Below are 18,348 nucleotides of genomic sequence, written 5' to 3' on the forward strand. Positions count from 1 at the left end.
AATTTTGTGTTGTTTGTATATTTCATGCTTCTTACCACTTGTTTAATTGTTCTATTACTAGTTATTACTGAAATATTAGTATTTTCACTGGTGTGACTTCTGTCTGATGTTTTTCTCTCCAGATTTCCTTTGTCCCTCTAATTGTCTTTTTAATATAGTTCTGCATTTTTGTACCTTCATATTCTCTGGCTACATCAAGAATTGTGATTGGATTATATATAGGAAGAAACACAAGGTGATAAGTGAAACTGGAAGAAAGGGAAGGTTGAAGTAAAGAGCTGGAAAATTGATTGGTGAAAGAGATACAGGGCTGGAGAAGGGGGAATCTGATGGGAGAGTACAGAAGGCCATGGAAGAGAGAAAATTGAAAGGAATGGTGAGGAGCACCAGAGGGAGGTGGTCAGGAGGTAAGGTGAGAAAGGGAGAACGGAATGGGGAATGGTGAAAGTGGGGGAAGGGGAAGAGATCAAGAAATCGATGTTCATGCCATCAGGTTGGAGGCTACCCAGCTGAAATGAGTGTGGCCTCGTCGCAGTAGTAGCAGAGGCATGCCAGAATGGAAGTGGGAAGTAGAATTAAAATAGGCGGCCACTAGGAGATCCTGCTTTTTCTGGTAGGTGCTTGGTGAAGCAGAATCACCAATATACTGGAAGCCACTCTGGGAGCACCGTGTGTTCCTTCCTCGCTCCCCGACTAACTCTGACTCCTCCTCTTTTTTCTCCAGTCCTAATGAAGGGTCTCAGCTCAAAACATTGACTGTACTCTTTTCCATAGATGCTGCCTAGCCAGCTGAGTTCCTCCAGCACTTTGTGTGTGTTGCTTAGATTTCCAGCATCTGCGGATTCTCTTTTGCTTGTAAGTTAGACAGGTGTCTGACAGTTGTTGCTGGGCCTTAGCAAGGTAGAGATCAGTTCACTAGGCTACTGCAGCACCCCTCTTATCTACGGGTTTGATGGTAAGGTTGGGATTAGTGCGGGGAGCGTGGAGAGCAGAGCATTCAGAAGGAGTGAGATTGGAATTGAAGAGAGGAGTGGTGAAGTTGAGACGATTTATGTCCCGTTGGCAGTTAGCAATGAAAAGATCTACAGCAGGCAGAAGATCAGAGTGGGGCCTTCAAGAAGAGCAGGAGGGTTGAAGACAGGAGAAGGGGTCATTGGTGCAGTATGGAGAGTCCTTGCCAAAGAAGTAGGCACGGAGATAGAGGTGGCGGAAGAAGAGTCATCATGGTGGGTGTGGAACTCACTGTTCCTTTCCACCATTATGATTTAGCTATTTTCCTGATATTGCTGCTGTGTTAGCATTCAATTTCAGTACCTTATTTCCAATACTTCTAGCGTTAGTTCAGATAGAATGTACATTACTCTGTTGCCAATCTCCATCTACTTTTAGTCTAAGGAAGTCTGACTTTCTGGGCACTATTGGTATCAAATTGTAAGTATTATTTGGCTTGTAGTCAATCTCCTAAGTTTTCGGGTTTCTTCACTACTGCCGTCAGCTATCTAGATAAACAATTTTCAAAACTTCTCAAAATGTTCCTCACAAGTCACTTTTGTGCTGCGTGGCTCAGAGTCAGTCTTGCCCACATTAATCTTCATCATTCATTATAATACAAATGAAATTTGTAGCCAGATGCCTGCATGAGAACTAAACTCATCAAACATGGAAACGTAGATTAGGCCATACATCCTGAAGCTTGATCTGTCATTCAGTATGATCATGACTCTTAATATACATTATTCACTTTCCTAGCCCTTCTAACACCATCTAATTCCCATGATCCCCAAACATTTATTGAAGTTACTCAAACGTGGTTTATCCACAATCCTCTGTGGTGAAACATTACAAAGATTTGCAACATTTGATAATGTAGAAATTTCATAATGCAGGCTGCTCATTCATTAATTCTACAAACATTTGTAGATTAGCCACTTACAGAAAGCAGATCTCTATACACTGCAGCACAGTGGTGCAGGTAATAGACCTATCATCTCACAGCTCCAGTGACTTGGATTCAATCCTGATATCTGGTATAAGATGTGTGCAGTTTGTGTGTTCTCCCTGTGTCAGCATGTGCGTACTCTGGGTTCTCATATATCCCAAAGGCTTGCAAATTGATATGGTAAATGGTTACTATAAATTGCTCTAAGTATGTAGCTGGGGTAATAAATGTGGTGAGAATTAGTTTGGATTTGTGGGGAATAAGGCAGCATGTACTCAAGTCAGTTGAAATATCCTCTTTCTGTGTCATCCAGAAATATCTACCTTGTCAGTCCCTTACAGAATCTTTCATCTCATTCTTCTAAATTCCACTGTGTAGGCTGGCTTAGTGTAAATATATAAGGGAGCAGCAAGGGGGTGATGAAACATATCATTATTTTAACTCTGAGGAAAACAGGGAGTCCACCATGATCTTAGCCAATGCATATCTCTTAGCCAGCATCCTTAAAATTGATTATCTGGTCATTATCCCTTGTCTACTTAAAATACAAGAATAAGAGAGATGCAAGCTGGTCCTGGACATAAGGCCCCTTCAGCCGACTTCACCATTCAATAAGTTCAGGGCTAATTTTTTTTTACCTTAATGCCACTACCCTCACATCCCTTGATTCTTCTAATATTAAAACATTTTCTCTCTCTCTCTCTCTCTCTCTCTCTCTCTCTGTCTGTCTCTCTCACTCTCTCACTCTCTGTCTCTGTCTCTGTCTGTCTCTCTCTCTCTCACACACACACACACACACACACACTTCTACCTTTTGTCGTGCTCATGAATTCTGATTCTTGATGTTTTGTTCTGAAAGTTTAAAGATAGCTTGGACCTTGCAAAGACCTGTAGTAACTTCTTATAAAGAATTTAATGCGTTTCACTCAGTCTTGTTTTTGATATAGGTTCCATCTGTGTTCTCTGTAAAAATTGTCTTTAAGTTTGATTAACAGGCACTTTTTGTACTACTTCATCCTTCAGTTTTTTCAACATTGTTCTCATTCCAGAAAATCTGCTATGCACTATATTGCCTTTATAGTAATAGTAATTTTCTCTGTTGCTTTATCTTATTTTCAACAATTTGTTTCTTTCACAAGATGTTTTTAATAACTTGTGTAATCTCTGATTTAATTATTTTTTTCTGCACTTTTGTTTTACTTTTAGTTGCCTGTATTTTGGTGTGTCAGTTGCAATATCTTTTACGTTAATTTTTCACAGATTATTTTGACGGTCTGCTGTGCTGCTTAAACAATCTTTTTATTACGCTGTCTGAAAATTTTCAAGTTTTATTATATCTTTTTAATTGCTACTATGTACCTGATTGTATCTTATTCTTTTCAGAAGCTGTAGTAGTTTACTTGATTTGTACTGAAGTATTTTACTAACATTTCTACTTACTGTTTCATTATTTAATGTATTAATTTCTTTCCAAATGAAACCATTGCTGCAAGTATTTTTTCTATTTCTACCTTTTATTTATTTCTTCCATTGAATTGTTATCATTAATTATGTGTTTCTTTTTATTGAAGATTGCAGAACTAGGAGGAAAACAGTTGAATTTGGTGGCTTTGTTTGGTACCCAAGAAAGACCTGCTTCAAAGGATATTTCAAATGAATTACAGGAATCCAAAAACAAAGCTTTCAGTCGACCAGCTGTGGTGCGTTCTTTGTCTTATGAGGAGCCTCGGAGACTGCCAAAACATGAAATTTCACAATCTACTAAAAAACAGTTTTGTCCTGCTGTTCAGAAACTGATGAGTCGTGGGGCTGATCTTCAGCCCGTGTCTGAGTTACCAGAAAATTGCCCCTGTAAAAGTCAAAAAGAAAAAAGTGTTGACAAATCATTAACAGGACTGTTACAAGGGCACTCTTCAATGGGAAATGTTTTCCCACAGCAAAACTCTTTAACTGAAACTGGTCCTTTCTTCTCCACTGGAACTTGTAACTTACTTCAAAATCTACATCCTACCCAGACACAAGTTCCTACATCTTGTGCTTCAACAGTGCAGTCTGAACTTTTATTATGCAGACCTCAGAATGGGTCTCAAACACAGCCTATTGCTCTTCCTCATCGTACCCATCATAGCTCCAGCCTGCAAATTCATCCTAAAGCATTGACTTTGGACCAGACAAAGAGAACTTCTGTGGTAAATAGTGGCAGTGGTCAAGCGTCTGATATTATATCTCCTCATGAGTTACTTCAGAAGCTGCAGATAGTCCAACAGGAACAGCAACAACATTTTGGAAAATTGACTCTTGCAGCTAAATTTTCGGCTCAACCACTACCTATGGTCAATCAGCCAAATTGTTCTTTGAAGCCTTTTAGTTCTCAGGCAGACAAAACTATTAATTCACAGAATCATAACCTTTTTCAGGTAAGAAAGCACAAATTGGATGCGAATTGAGTATGCTTCTATGGAGAAGTAATCAGATGTTTTACCAGCATTGTTAATGCTACAAAGATCTAATTTAATCAAATAACTTTTTTAAAAAATTAACAAATGTGAAGAAAAAAATTTGAAGTAACAGTATGTGAATGAGTTAAGTAGTGTTGTTGTAAAGCCTCTGAACTGGACTGGACCAGGGAGTGGATCTCCTGGTTCATCCATGGTTTCCAGTTTGGGAACACCTATAATGATTCTTTGGTATACAGTTCTGTACACTCTAACTGATCATATTGGTGATAATGGTGACATATTGATATTCATACTGACTATCCCTGTTCAGTGCCTGCCTTTCCAAATGTCCATGAGTCCTATCTCTTAGGGAAAATACTAGAGAAATCCCAGTTCTGATATAAGGCTAACTGGTTTATTCATGCTGCCCTTCTTCTATAAAAGAACAAAATGAAATGTCCTCCAGTTTTCTGGTACCTATCCTGGGGCTAATGAAGGTGCAAAATGTCCCCATCATGGTTCTAGTTATCTCCCCCTCCCCCTTAATACCCATAGCAACCTAGGGTAGGTCTCACATGTCCTGAAGGATTTATCAACTATTATGTGTCTTATGACATTTGATATCTTCATAATATTGACCTGCTCCAGATTATCCATGTGTTGCTCGATAAACTTAATATCTTTGATTTCTTTCTCCTTGGTGAATATAGATGAAAAGTATTCACTTGGGACCTCGCCCACATTGCCCAGCTCTGTACATAGTTTTCTCCTTTGTTCAACTCTTTCCTTAACAATCCTGTTTCTCCTGATATATTTATAGAATTTTTGTGATGCTCTTTAATCTAAGAGTGTTTAATGGTCCTTTTTTGACATGCTAGTTTCTTTCTTACATTCTCTCCTACACGTTCTATATTAGTCGAGAGTCTCCCTACATCTGTCCCGCTGCCATCACGTTTTTGAACTAAACTGAAAATCCTTAACATTACTTAATTCTAATTTTCTCTTTCTCATTTTATGTCTAATGCCAGTATATTTATTTTGTGTCAGTTATGTATAATTATATTTACGTAATTCATGTTTATTTAAGTTTGTAAACATGTCAAGCATAAGTAAACAAAGTATTGTGCTGCTGCTGCGAAATTCTAATTTTCATGACCTTTCCACCCTGGGTATGTAAACCTATTATACACTGGTTATCTATGCTAATGACAAAAAATTTAAAGTCATACAGCATCGATGCAGGCCCTTTGGTACAACTAGTTCATGCTGACCAAGAATCCCATTTGCACGTTTTTTTGTCCATATCCTTCTAAAACTTTCCTATCCATGTATCTTTCTAAGTGTCTTTTAAATGTTGTTAATGTACTTGACTCAACCACTTCCTCTTTCAGCTCATTCTACTCATTGACCATCATCTGAGTGAAAAAGTTGCTCCTCGGGTTTGCATTAAAGCTCTCCCCTCTCACCTGAAACTTCTGTACTCTAGTTCTTGATTCCTCAGTTTAGAGCAATGCACACAACCTTTCTCCCCAATCCTTGCCCTTCATGATCTCTTATCACCTCCATAAGCTCACCTTCATTCTTCTACCTTCCATTGAATACAGTCCCAGCCTACTTCACCTCTTCCTATAATCTAGACTCTTGAGTCCTGGAAACATCCTTGTAAATATCCCCTGCACTCCTTTTAGCTTAAAGGCAACTTACCAACAGCAGTTGACCAAAACTGAAGACAATATTCTAAATGTGGCCTCACCAACATCTTGTATAAGTGCAACATAATATTGCAACTGTGATATTTGTTGTCCTAACTAATTAAAATCAGTGTGCCAAAAGCCTTCTTTGCCACCCTGTCTACTTGTGATGCCATTTTTAGGAACTATGTACTAGTATTCCCAAGTCCCTCTGTTTTGCAACATTCCTCAGGGCCCTACCTTTCTCTGTGAAAGTCCTACCTTCCTTTGTCTTCTGAACTACAACACTTTGCATTTAAACTTGAACATGAAATTTTACTGATGACTCACAAGAAAACAATATGACCAACAGTAAATTGAACTGTAGGAGTCCTTATGAACTATAAATTGTAAAATTACTCTTGTGTATTCAACAATATTTGCTGCTTCTGCTTTGAATAAATTAGTAAATTAGTTTACTATTGTCACATGTACTGAGGTACAGTGAAAAATTTGTCTTTCATTTTGTTGATACAGATTAACTCGTTACAACAGTGCATTGAGGTAGAACAAGGAAAACAATAACAGTGCAGAATAAAGTATTACAATTAGAGAGAAAGTGCAATGTGAGTAAACAATAAGGTGCATGGTCATAGTGAGGTAGATTGCCAGGGCAAGAGACCATCTTTTTATACCAGGGAACTGTTCAATAGTCTTACAACAGCAGGATAGAGGCTTGTGGTACATGCTTCCATGTTTTTGTATATTCTGCCTAATGGGAGGGCCTGAAGAAAGACTGTCAAGGATGAATGGGGACATTGATTACACTGACAGCTTTACCAAAACAGCAAGAGGTATAGACAAACATCCATGGAGGGGAAGCTCTGTTCTTTTTTTTGTGTGACGTGCTGTGCTGCATCCACAACTCTGCAATTTCTTGTGGTTATGGGCAAACAATTTCTACACCAAGGCGTGATGCTTCCAGATAGGATGCTTTCTGTGGTGCATCGATTAAAAATTGGTAAGGGCCAAATTTCTTTAGCCTTTTAAGGAAGTAGAGGCACTGTTGAAATCTTTTGGCCATGGCATCAATCTGCTTGGACCAGAGCAGACTTTTGGTGATGTTCACTCTTTAGAGCTTGAAGCTCTCAACACTTAACCTCAGCCCCGTTGATATAAATAAAAGCAAGTACAGTATCCACTTGAAATGAATGATCAGTTCTTTTGTTTAGCTGACATTGAGGGAAAAAGTTTTTGTCTTAGCACCATGTCATAGGTGCTCGATCACTTTCATGTACACCAACCCATCGTTATTTAAGATTGGTCTAAAATGGTGGTATTATCTGCAATTTTGTGATTAGGTTTAGTGTATATCTGGCCACACAGTCGTGATTGTACAAGGATTAGAATAGGGAGCTGAGGACATGGCTCTGTTGATCATAATCATGGAGGTAGTATTCCTGCCTATTCTTGCTGACTGCGGTCAAATGGTCAGGAAGTCAAGGATCCAGTTACAAAAGAAGATGCTGTGAGCCCCAGTTCGAGTAATTTGGAGATGAGTTTGCTTGGAATTACGGTATTGAAGTCAGAGCTGTAGTCAATAAAGCATAGTCTAATCTGGATACTATTGAGAGGGTAGAGAATCTTTCAAATTTCCTAGCATGTAGTTTTGTGAATTGACTACATTCAAAGAGATGAGCACAGTGGCTTAGCTAGTAGAGCTGCTGACTCACAGCTCTTGCAACCCAGGTTCAATTATTAATTGGCCATTGTAAATTTGCCCTGAGTATGCAAGTTAGTAGTAGAGTCTGTGGAGGAGCTGATGGGGGTGTGGGGAGAATAAAATGCATTAGTGAGGGTGGGTGCTTAGTGATTGACATGAATTCATTGGGCTGAGATGCCTATTACCTTGCAATATGGTAAACTTCTGAATATTAAAGAATGAGGAGACTTGCAGACAGCCCAGCAAGATGGTGCTGGGGTACAGCATAAACTATCACCTTATTAATTATGTCCATTGAGAGTTCTCAGCGATTCAGGAACAGCTTCAATGGACATTGAACCCATAAACACTACCTCACTTTTTAAACAAATATTGTTTGTTTTTGCAGTGTTTTTTAATCTATTGAATATACATATACTGTAATTGATTTTTTATTATTTTTTCTTCTATATTATGTATTGCATTGAACTTCTACTGCTAAGTTAACAAACTTCACAACACATGCTGGTGATAATAATTCTGATTCTGATCTTATTAAAGTTAGAACCAGCTAGAGTGGTATAATGATATACTCCTGATCCTATTTATTATGTGGCTCTACTTTTTTTAAGCATACTTCCACATACCTAGACCTATTGGCAAATCACAGAACTTGGAAAAATCAGACGGATTGAGAGAATATTAAAACTAAGAGAAACTGGGAAGGGAATAACAAACCTTTAACAAGGTGTAGTTCATGACAATTAAGAAAAACAGTTATAAAAATAACTTTTCAAATTATTATGCACTTGTAATTTTAGTGGTGATCCATTTATTGTTTCTAACTACAATTTTATTTTAGTGTATCTTTTAATTGTGTTATCTTTCTTTTTCTGACTAGGTAATTTCACCACAACGTATTCCAGCAACAGTGGTGCCATCGCTATTGATGTCACCTATGGTGTTCTCTCAGTCTGCTGTGGGAAAGCCAATGACAGATGCAAATACCATGCCTTTACCACAGTGTGATACCAAACCAGATACTAAACCACTGCATAGCTGTTTGCTTCCGTCTGTACAGGTTGCAGAGCAAACAAGTAAAGGGCCAAATGTGCTTACCAAGATTCAGTTACAAGAAACTCTTTTGTACCTGTTGCAGGTATAAGTCTTTCAAGTTAAAACTTTTGGAGGAAGAACTGCCCTGGTCATTGTATATAGTGACCCTGTAAATGAATTTAGAAGTCATAGCTGAGAAATAGGATTGTGTATCATCCACTTGTTAAACACATTCGTACCATTTTAGGTACATTCAAGTTCAGCTGAAGCAGAATGTGTTGCAGAACGTTTCTAGAAAAGCTAAGCCTGAAGTTGTGTCAGTTGCAAACACAGAGCACGCTTTTTTTTTGTTACCCTGTCTGATGTGTCCTTGATGTCATTTCTGCCCCTAATTATGTAATTACATGCATAATGCATGTTTCCATCCATCTCAATGCAGAAATCTCCATGTTGCAACCATGTGTAACAGCTTGGGTTGCATTGCATTACGAGCACATTGTGCTACTGGTGACCTAATGTACTGGTGTACAGAACCTTTCTTCTAGTTTTTGTGTCCTTGACCAGAATATGCATATCCTCGAGAGTTAACATGGGAGCTGCAATCCTCTCCCTGCATCTATGCCTCCTCCATACAGCCAAAGTGTGTACTACTGCTGTTTGGCTACCTGGTGCTCTTTTCCAAATTCAATGCAGAGATTTGCAAAGTTCTCAATCACCCTAACTCTGTTTAAAACTGGAACTTAGCTAATTTTGTGGTTTTATTTTTACTGAAGATTTGATTTGCTAGGTGAGTCATTTCTCAGAAAATAGTTTAAATCCGAATTCTAAGGCAATACATTTTGCTATTTTATGAATCCAGACAGAAACAAGCACAGCAATTATTTTGCTGTCATTTGAAACATTTGCTCTCAAGTCTGTAGCAATTAAAAAAAAAACAAATTCTGCCATCCCATTTGGGATTTCATTTGGCCAGATAAAAAGAATTTTGTTTAAACTTTACATGGGTATCAGTCTAACTTCAGAGTTAAAAAATCACTCATAAAACAGAACTTAGCTGGTTACTTCTTGTTTAATAAAAACTAATCCATTGTTAAATTATCAACCTGGATAATTATGACCGAGTCCCAACAGTTAGATTAATTTATAGTTACTGTTTTACCTTTTGTGATCAATTATGAATCATAAATGGGTGAATAAAATCATATCATAACCAATTTAATCTTGTGAGTAGATCTGAGAAACTTCCTTACAGTAGCAAATGTGAATATTATTTGACATTAATTTAATGGAAGCCTATTAAAGATGAGGTTTCTTAGACAATCTTAATTTCTTGGACTTTCATGAGATCTATCAGCCAATTGGGTTCACTATTTCAGTTTATTTAAATTTATCTGTTCTGTATGAGAGGTTCATATTCCAAAATTGCTGCAATTAATTTTGAATCTTCCTTTAAATATTTAATTTTGGATAACCTTTAATGCATATCTTTTTGTAATTTTGTATTTCAGAATGATCCCAATTTTGTGAATGTCATTTATGAAGCTTATCTCATCAGCCAGACAAACACTGCAGCAGAGAAGTAAATTTGAAAGTTTGGATACAAGATGTAAATGTAGATTTATTTTGATGAAGATGATCAGATGGTACTTTGCTAAAGATGTTCTTGCTATTTTTTAAGAGTTTTATTTTTGAAACTGTTGTCTTTGCTTGAGCTACTTAAAGTTCTTCTTTTCACACTGGATAACATTAATTGCTGATCAGGCTTATTTTTAACTATGATTAAGATAATTTAAAGAAGAATTGAAATTTCTGGTGAACCAATTACAACTGTACACTACCATTCATGGTAAATCAGTGTTGTATTTTTTCATTGAACAAATAAAATGCAATATCAGTTTGTCATTGTACCAGCTATGAACACCTATATTGGTACAGTGAAATTTACCTTTACTTGTCTAATGGGAAATAAATATTAGTACTATTACTTCTCTTTCCATCTCACTCCATTCCTAAATTACAGAGTAAATCCCGTAAATTTTTCACTTGAACAGTCAGTACACTGAGCACACTTGACGATTTTCTGTTCTAAGAAAGAAAATTGAGCTTCTCCTTTCTTTTCCTATAAACTCCGTACTTCTGGAATAACTACAGTAAATCTTTGCAAAGACTTCTTAAAATATTTCCATTTTTTCTTCCTAAAATATAATAACCACAACCAAAAATAATAGTCTAGTTGTGTTTTATAAAAGTGCACAATTACTTGTTTACTTTGGAGGGACAGTACAGTGGCAAAGCATTTAGTGCTGTTGCCTCACAGTTCCAGCAACCAAGGATTGATCCTGTCCTCAGATGCTGTGCAATTTGCTTGTACTTCCTGTGTCCCTGTCGGTTTTCACTGAGTATTTTACTCTATCTGTTGCATTGTAAAGATGTTCTGGTTTGTTTGTTAGTTGACTACTGTAAATTATCCTTTAGTGCATGTGAGCAGAAGAATAAAAGTCGGGAGATGATAGGTATCGGAAAAAATATGGTACAGTAAATAAATAGACGAATGGGACTGATGCAGTTTCTGTGATAATCAGTATGGATTTGATGGGCCAAAACACTGCCTCCTATGGTTTTTAAAAAATGATATGATCTTTGTAATGAACCATCCAGGTCTTGCTTGCTTTTATGACAGTATTTGTTTTGCCATACTGTGTGTGTGTGTGTGTGTGTCTTTTGTTTTATATTTTATCTGGCTTGAGGCTGCACATTTTAGAAGCCTATTCATGTGCTCTTTAAGTGTATCACAAACTTCATCAATGTGCATTACAGCTCTAAGTATTGGAGTTTCACAATTATTTTGAAATTGTAGCTCCAGCACCAGAGTGCAAAATACACCCCAGTAATGCCAGCATCTGTCCCTGGGGAGTACCACTGTCTTTCTTACAACAGTCTAAAAACTGCTTGCCGAGAACAACTGATGAGACCTGAAGCCAGGCAATAGAACAAAGCTGGAACACGAAATAGGCCTTTATAACTATAAAGATCTCAAAAACTCCAGCAGTACATCCCAAAGCATAAGTATTTAAATAGTTTACTTAAGAACATTCAAGACGTTGATAGGAACAATGACCAATCAGTGAAAGTCAGCCTGGATTGGCTGCCAGCTGAGCAGCAGGTGTTGGTTGTTTCGGCTAGAATAACACCTCTGCCTTGAATATGATTACCTGTAGGATTTGAACCGAGGGTTGGCTTGGATTGAAACAACCAGTTTACACTGGAGATTAATACTTGGCTGTTGCAGGCTGTCACTTTCTTGTTGTGATGTTGCTTGCAGTTGTGCTGGTGCTGGCATTTGGTTCGATTGATATAAATTGAACCCTTCCAGGAGGAGATGAAGATCCAGCTCTGTATTTGATGATCTGCCCAATGAACATGTCATGCCTATGGAAGCATGTGTCCGCAACTGATTGATGTGTATCCAGCAATCTCCATCTATGATAACTTCATAAAGCACTTTCCCCATTCATCTGACAATCTGATCTGGTAGGCAAGGGTCTTGCCCATTGCGATACTGTCTGGCCCACGCTGCATCTCCGGGCTTGAATGACTTCACCTGTCAACAAAGGTCAGTGTAGCTGTCTTTGTGCACTTGACCATCTGCTGTTTTGGATATTGGACACTGTGACAACATTGCATCCAACATTGTGTGCAGTTTTCATCCCAAAGCACTTCAGCTGGAGACTTGTGCTCAAGACCTGGGTGCAGTGTAATTTGATATATCAGCAGAAATGTTTTGAGAGCCTTGGCTGATGCTCCTTCACTTCTTGATTTCAGAAACAACTCTTTTAAGGTACCCACAAGCCTCTCTGCCCTTAAACTGTGGATGAGATGGTGGTGAGCAGATATGGATAATTCTGCTGTTTAGGTAGAATGCAGCAAACTGCTGTGAACAGAATTGAGTGCTGTAGTCAAGAACAAGCAAATCTGGCATGCGAAAGCAGCTGAAGATCTGCAGCACTGTTGAATGGTAGCCTCTGTTGTTGTTGACTTCATGGATACTTCTGGCTATTTGGCATAGGAGTCAACCAGGACAATATAAGTACGTCTCCAACGTGTGGTGGCCCGAGGCAATGTTTGTGGATCGGTTCTGCTTGGATTCTTTGCTGCTATAGAGACTTGAGTACACTGCTTGCTTAAAGATGTGATGTCCAGCAGTACACAAAGCATCTTGCCTGAGCTTTCATTGGCTTAATGGAATTGTATCGGTACTTTTGGTTGAACTGTTCGTGTAATCACTATTCTGGCTTCAAACATTAGGCAGGAATCCACTGATGAGATTTATGTATGATGTTGGTAAAAGAGTATGAGATCTTCTTTGAACTTGACTATCCATCCATGAATGAGGTATCTGTAGATCTGAAAAAGATCTGCAACTGTTTCTCTTCTGATCTTATCGACCATGACTAGAAGACCTTCAGCAGCATCTAATACAACCTGGTAGACTTCGCAATCAATTGAAATTGCAGCCATGACTGCATCTTCATTTTCATCATCCTGCTGATAAACAAGTCCGGAGAGGACATCTGCCTGACTAAGTTCCTGGATTGATGTATACTTGATTTTAAAATTGTAGGCTAATATCTTTATAGATGTTTAACTGCATGTACCAGGATGCCTTTCTTACATTCAAAAGCAGGGCATTCAGTGACTCCCTCAGCCAGTGCATTGCTGTGAGAAGTGCTGAATAATGAATGTTCATGCCCAAAAATGATCGTAAAGTGCTGATGTCTGATGATGGAGCAGTGAGGGTTTTGGGATCTGGGTGACGACTATGCTCATGTATGATGAATCCCCAGATACTTGATCAAAGGCATCAGCAGACTGCATTTTTCTGCCCAAAGTCACAATCCTAAGTCTTCTAGTTTGTTCAAATCGTCGTGATCCAGGTGTTGCAAAAGTTCTGTCCAATTCATGCCCAATACATTGTTGTCGAGGTAAGTGGCAACACCATCAATACCACTCAGCATGATGTCCATAAGCTGTTGGAAAATTAAAAGACCCGCCTTTAACCCAAAAGGCAGATGGAGGAAGGAAAACAACCCCTTATACGTTGTAATGGAGAGAAACTCCTGTGAATTTTCCGTCACTTTTACCTGGAAGCCTAGTCCAACTTCGCAAAGTAGTGACTACTGTTCAATTTCACAAAGAGATCTGCTGTTACCAGTAATGGGTACTGTTGTGATTCCAGAGCCATATTGAGACCATTTGAGAAGTCTACACACAAACTCACTCTACAGTTGGCTTTCTTGATAATGACTGTTGTAGCTGTCTAACGTGAGTAGTTGACATCTTTGATCAAACCCAGTCAACTTTTTGCAGGCAATCTAGCTCTTGCTCTGCGATTGGTAAGGCTGTGTATATTATCAGTCTTTTGGTACAGAAGAGTGGCTTTGCAGCTGGATGGAGATGGAGTTCCATTTGGTGCAGCAACCTAAACCTTTTTGAAACACTGCTAAATAGAGCTGTTGCAGTTGTTGTTGGATGGTTTCATGTACTAATATTATGGTGTCGACTGACATGATTTGAATTGTCATTTTCTTCGTACAGACTTCATCCAGAGGAGTGCTTTAGAGATCAAACTTGTCCATCCGGTCCATGCCAAGGACATTCAGATCTGGCTGGTCTATTAGGGAACACACACTGTTGACTTGGTTACTGTTCAGCTTCACCTTGCGGTGTTGTTCAGCTTCCACAACCAGTGCACTGGAGGTGGAGTGATAAGTTGATTTGACTGGTGAAAACCCAAAATCCCATCACGTGCATTTGGAGATAGTGGTGATGACTGATGACATATCAGATGTAGCTTGACCAATTGATTGTTGATAAATACATTAATGTACAGTCTCATGGGGCAAAGTCAACCTTGAATGTGACCATTGAACTCTGTAGATTTTGATGGTTTTTGAAACTTCTTGTCCTTATGTTTTACTAGCCTGGAGACAGTGAAGCATGGGCAAAAGTCCTCTTTGTGACTATAGTGTTGCCATTTGCTGCAAATATAGATCTTGTATTGGCAGTTTCTTGTGTAATGCCACACAACACAGTTCTAGCAAGCTGTGTTTGGCTGCTTGGAGACCTGCTGAGTGATGATGTCTGGGCCGTTGTACACTACATTGACATGGTTCTGTTCGACCAAATTGGAATCGTGTTTCAGATTGATGAAATACTGACATTCTTGAGTGACAGCTGAGCCATATCAGGGACCTACTCCAGTCTGGAGCTCTTGGCGAATGTCTGCATCACAAGGTGCTTGAGGTCCACAAATAAAAATCAGACATTTGAACTGTGTTTCAGTCATGTTACCCAGCTTGAACTGTTCTTGTTCATGATTGACGACTCCAACACGTGATGAAGTTAACGTAGAACATAGAATAGTACAGCACAGTACAGGCCCTTCGGCCCACAATGTTGTGCCGACCCTTAAACCCTGTCTCCCATATAACCCCCCACCTTAAGTTCCTCCATATACTTGTCTAGTAGTCTCTTAAACTTCACTAGTGTATCTGCCTCCACCACTGACTCAGGCAGTGCATTCCACGCACCAACCACTCTCTGAGTAAAAAAACCTTCCTCTAATATCCCCCTTGAACTTCCCACCCCTTACCTTAAAGCCATGTCCTCTTGTATTGAGCAGTGGTGCCCTGGGGAAGAGGCGCTGGCTATCCACTCTATCTGTTCCTCTTATTATCTTGTACCCTTCTATCATGTCTCCTGTCATCCTCCTTCTCTCCAAAGAGTAAAGCCCTAGCATAACGGCGATGAAGTTTCAGGTGATAGTAGCGAACACTGAAGAGAGCTGACTTCTCTCCAAAAATGCTTGTTAGCTGTCTGACAGTTTTGTCAAACAATGGGTCATGTGGGTTCATAGGCAGAATAAAGATGAAATATTGTTCATACCCAGTAGTACCCAGATTTCAGAGCAAAATACTTGTCTTCCACAAATAGTCATTACAAGTGAATTTGGACAAGGATTTATCTCCATAACATTTCAACCAGGATTCAAATGTAACTCCCGAAGTGGCAACAAACTGGAAGTTGGTAATGAACACAACAACTGACTCACATGAGTTCTGTTTATCATTGGACTCACTGATCACCTGTTGGTCAAGACTTTGATTAACCTCAGCTTGCCAGCCTCAAATTGAGCTTGTTGCTGTTGTAGAATTTCACGTAAGTCTTCTGAAATTGCAATCTTGTCTCCAATTTGTTGTGTCCGTTTGCCTATTACAACTGATGAGACCCAAAGCCAGGAGACAGAATAAAGCCAGAACACAAAATAAACCTCTATTGAGTAAAACCAGAGAACTGCAAAAATCTTAAAGTTCAACAGAACATCCCAAAGAACTACTATTTAAATGGTTTACCCAAGAACACTGAAGATGTTGATAGGAACAGTGACCGTTCAGTAAAAGTCAGCCTGCGATTGGTTGACAACTGACCAATATGTGTTGGTTGCTTCTGTTCGCTGTAACACAACTATTCACCAAGACTGATTTCTGTCACTGAACTAATATCTACACAACTACTTTTCCTCTTATTCTTTGTGCTTCAGTCCTACTCATAAGCAAGCAATGTGATATTCTATCAGCCCATTTTGCATGGAGTGTAGGATGACCTACGTACTCTGAGGTGATTGAAGAGTATCATGCAGGATCCACGGGTGCTGCCAGGGTGCATGTGGTGCTTGATGAGTCTGTCAGATGTGTGGTTTGGGGTTCTGTATGCTTCCTTACATCGTTTGAAATAAGTTCAAAGTAAATTTATTATCAAAATAGGATGATAATCATAAAGAATCAATGAAAGTCCACACCAGCTTGGGGGTTTAACAAATGTGCAAAAGGAAACCCTTGTGACAATAAAAAAGAAACAGAATATTAACAAATAAAGCAATAAATACCGATAACATGAGAAGAAGAGTCCTTCAAAGTGAGTCCATAGGTTGTAGAAACATTACAATGATCGGGCAAGTGAAGTTAACCCCTTTGGTTCAAGAGCCTGATGGTTAGCGGATAATTACTGTTCATTAACCTGGTGGTATGAGTCCTGAAGATTCCACCTTCCTGATGGTAGCAGTGAAAAGAGAACATGTCCTGGGTGATCGTCATGTGATTGAATTCATACTGCAATTTGAGAGGGAGAAGCTCAAGTCACATGATTCTCAATCACAATGGAATAAAGGGAATTGCAGAGGCATGAGAGAGGAGCTTGCCCAAGTGGATTGAAGGAAGATACTGGTGGGGATGACGGGAGAGCAGAGGTGGCTGAAGTTTCTGGAACTAGTTCACAAGAAGCAGGATAGTTATGACCCACAGAAGTTCTCAATTGGCAGTGGTAGGCATCCGTAGCTGACAAGGGAAGTTAGGGCTGCATAAAAGCCAATGAAGGGGTATATAAGGTCGCAACAATGAGTGGGAAGTCACCTGGACCAGGTGGAGTACATCCCAGAGTCTTGATGGAGGGTGCTGAAGAGATAACGGATGCATTGGTCGTGATCTTTTAAGAATCACTTGATTGTGACATGGTCCTGGAGGACTGGAAGATTGCAAATGTCACTCCACTCTTTAAGAAGAGAGGAAAGCAAAAAAAAAGGAAATTATAGACCAGTTACCCTAACCTCAGTGGTTGGGAAAGTGCTGGAATCTATTAATAAGGATGAGGTTTCGGGGTACTTGGAGACTAATAATAAAATAAGTCAAAATCTGCATAATTTCTGTGAAGGGAAATATTGCCTGACAAATCTGTTTGAGGAAGTAATAAGCCGGGTGAACAAAGTAGAGGCAGTGGATGTCATTTACTTGGATTTTCAGAAGGTATTTGAGAAGGTGTTTCACATGAGGCTGCTTAACAAGATAGAATCCTATGGTTACAGGAAAGATACTGGCATCTTCTGGTTGGCTGCCGGTGACTAGTGGTTTTCCGTCGGGGTCAGAATTGGGAACGCTGCTTTTCACATTGTTTGTCAATGATTTGGATAATGGAATTGATGGCTCTGTGGTGAAATTTTCAGATGATATGAAGATAGGTGGAGGGTAGGTAGTGCTGAGGAAGCAATGCGATTGCAACAGGGCTTAGACAAATTGGAAGAATGGGCAACAAAGTGGCAGATGGAATACAGTGTTGGGATATCTATGATAATGCATTTTAGGGAAAGGAACAGTAGTGCAGACTATTATCTAAATGGGGAGAAGGTTTGAACATCAGAGGTGCAGAGGGACTTCTGGAGTGTAAGAACTCCAGAAGGTTAATTTATCTGTCGAGTCTGTGGTAAAGAAGGCAAATGCAATGTTGCCATTTGTTTCAAGGGGAATAGAATACACAAGCAAGGAGATAATGCTGAGCCTTTATAAGACACTAGTCAGCCCACATTTGGAGTATTGTCAACAGTTTTGGTCCCCTTATCTCAGAAAGGATTGCATTTGACAGAGTCCAGAAGAGGTTCATGAGGATGATTCTGGGTATGAAAGGGTTAACATGAGGAGTGTTTGGCAGCTTGGG

The 18,348-nt window shown here is 39.1% G+C and overlaps 1 protein-coding gene across 3 annotated transcripts in view; it reads left to right on the forward strand.

Annotated features, from left to right (window-relative positions):
- dcp1b (decapping mRNA 1B) overlaps window positions 1-10,799 on the forward strand; it is a 70,707-nt gene extending 59,908 nt beyond the window's left edge. For 2 of the 3 annotated variants that reach the window (XM_063058028.1, XM_063058030.1), the window contains exons 7-9: window positions 3,511-4,356; window positions 8,651-8,908; window positions 10,314-10,796. In XM_063058028.1, the coding sequence (XP_062914098.1) occupies window positions 3,511-4,356; window positions 8,651-8,908; window positions 10,314-10,388 (1,179 nt within the window). In that variant the 3' untranslated portion in view covers window positions 10,389-10,796. Of the gene's footprint in view, window positions 1-3,510; window positions 4,357-8,650; window positions 8,909-10,313 lie in introns of all 3 variants that reach the window. The other variant, XM_063058029.1, reaches the window with a different exon arrangement.
- The last annotated feature ends 7,549 nt before the right edge of the window (window positions 10,800-18,348 follow it).

The sequence above is a fragment of the Mobula hypostoma genome, chromosome 9 (genome assembly GCF_963921235.1).
Source record: "Mobula hypostoma chromosome 9, sMobHyp1.1, whole genome shotgun sequence".
In the NCBI taxonomy this organism is placed as follows: domain Eukaryota; kingdom Metazoa; phylum Chordata; class Chondrichthyes; order Myliobatiformes; family Myliobatidae; genus Mobula; species Mobula hypostoma.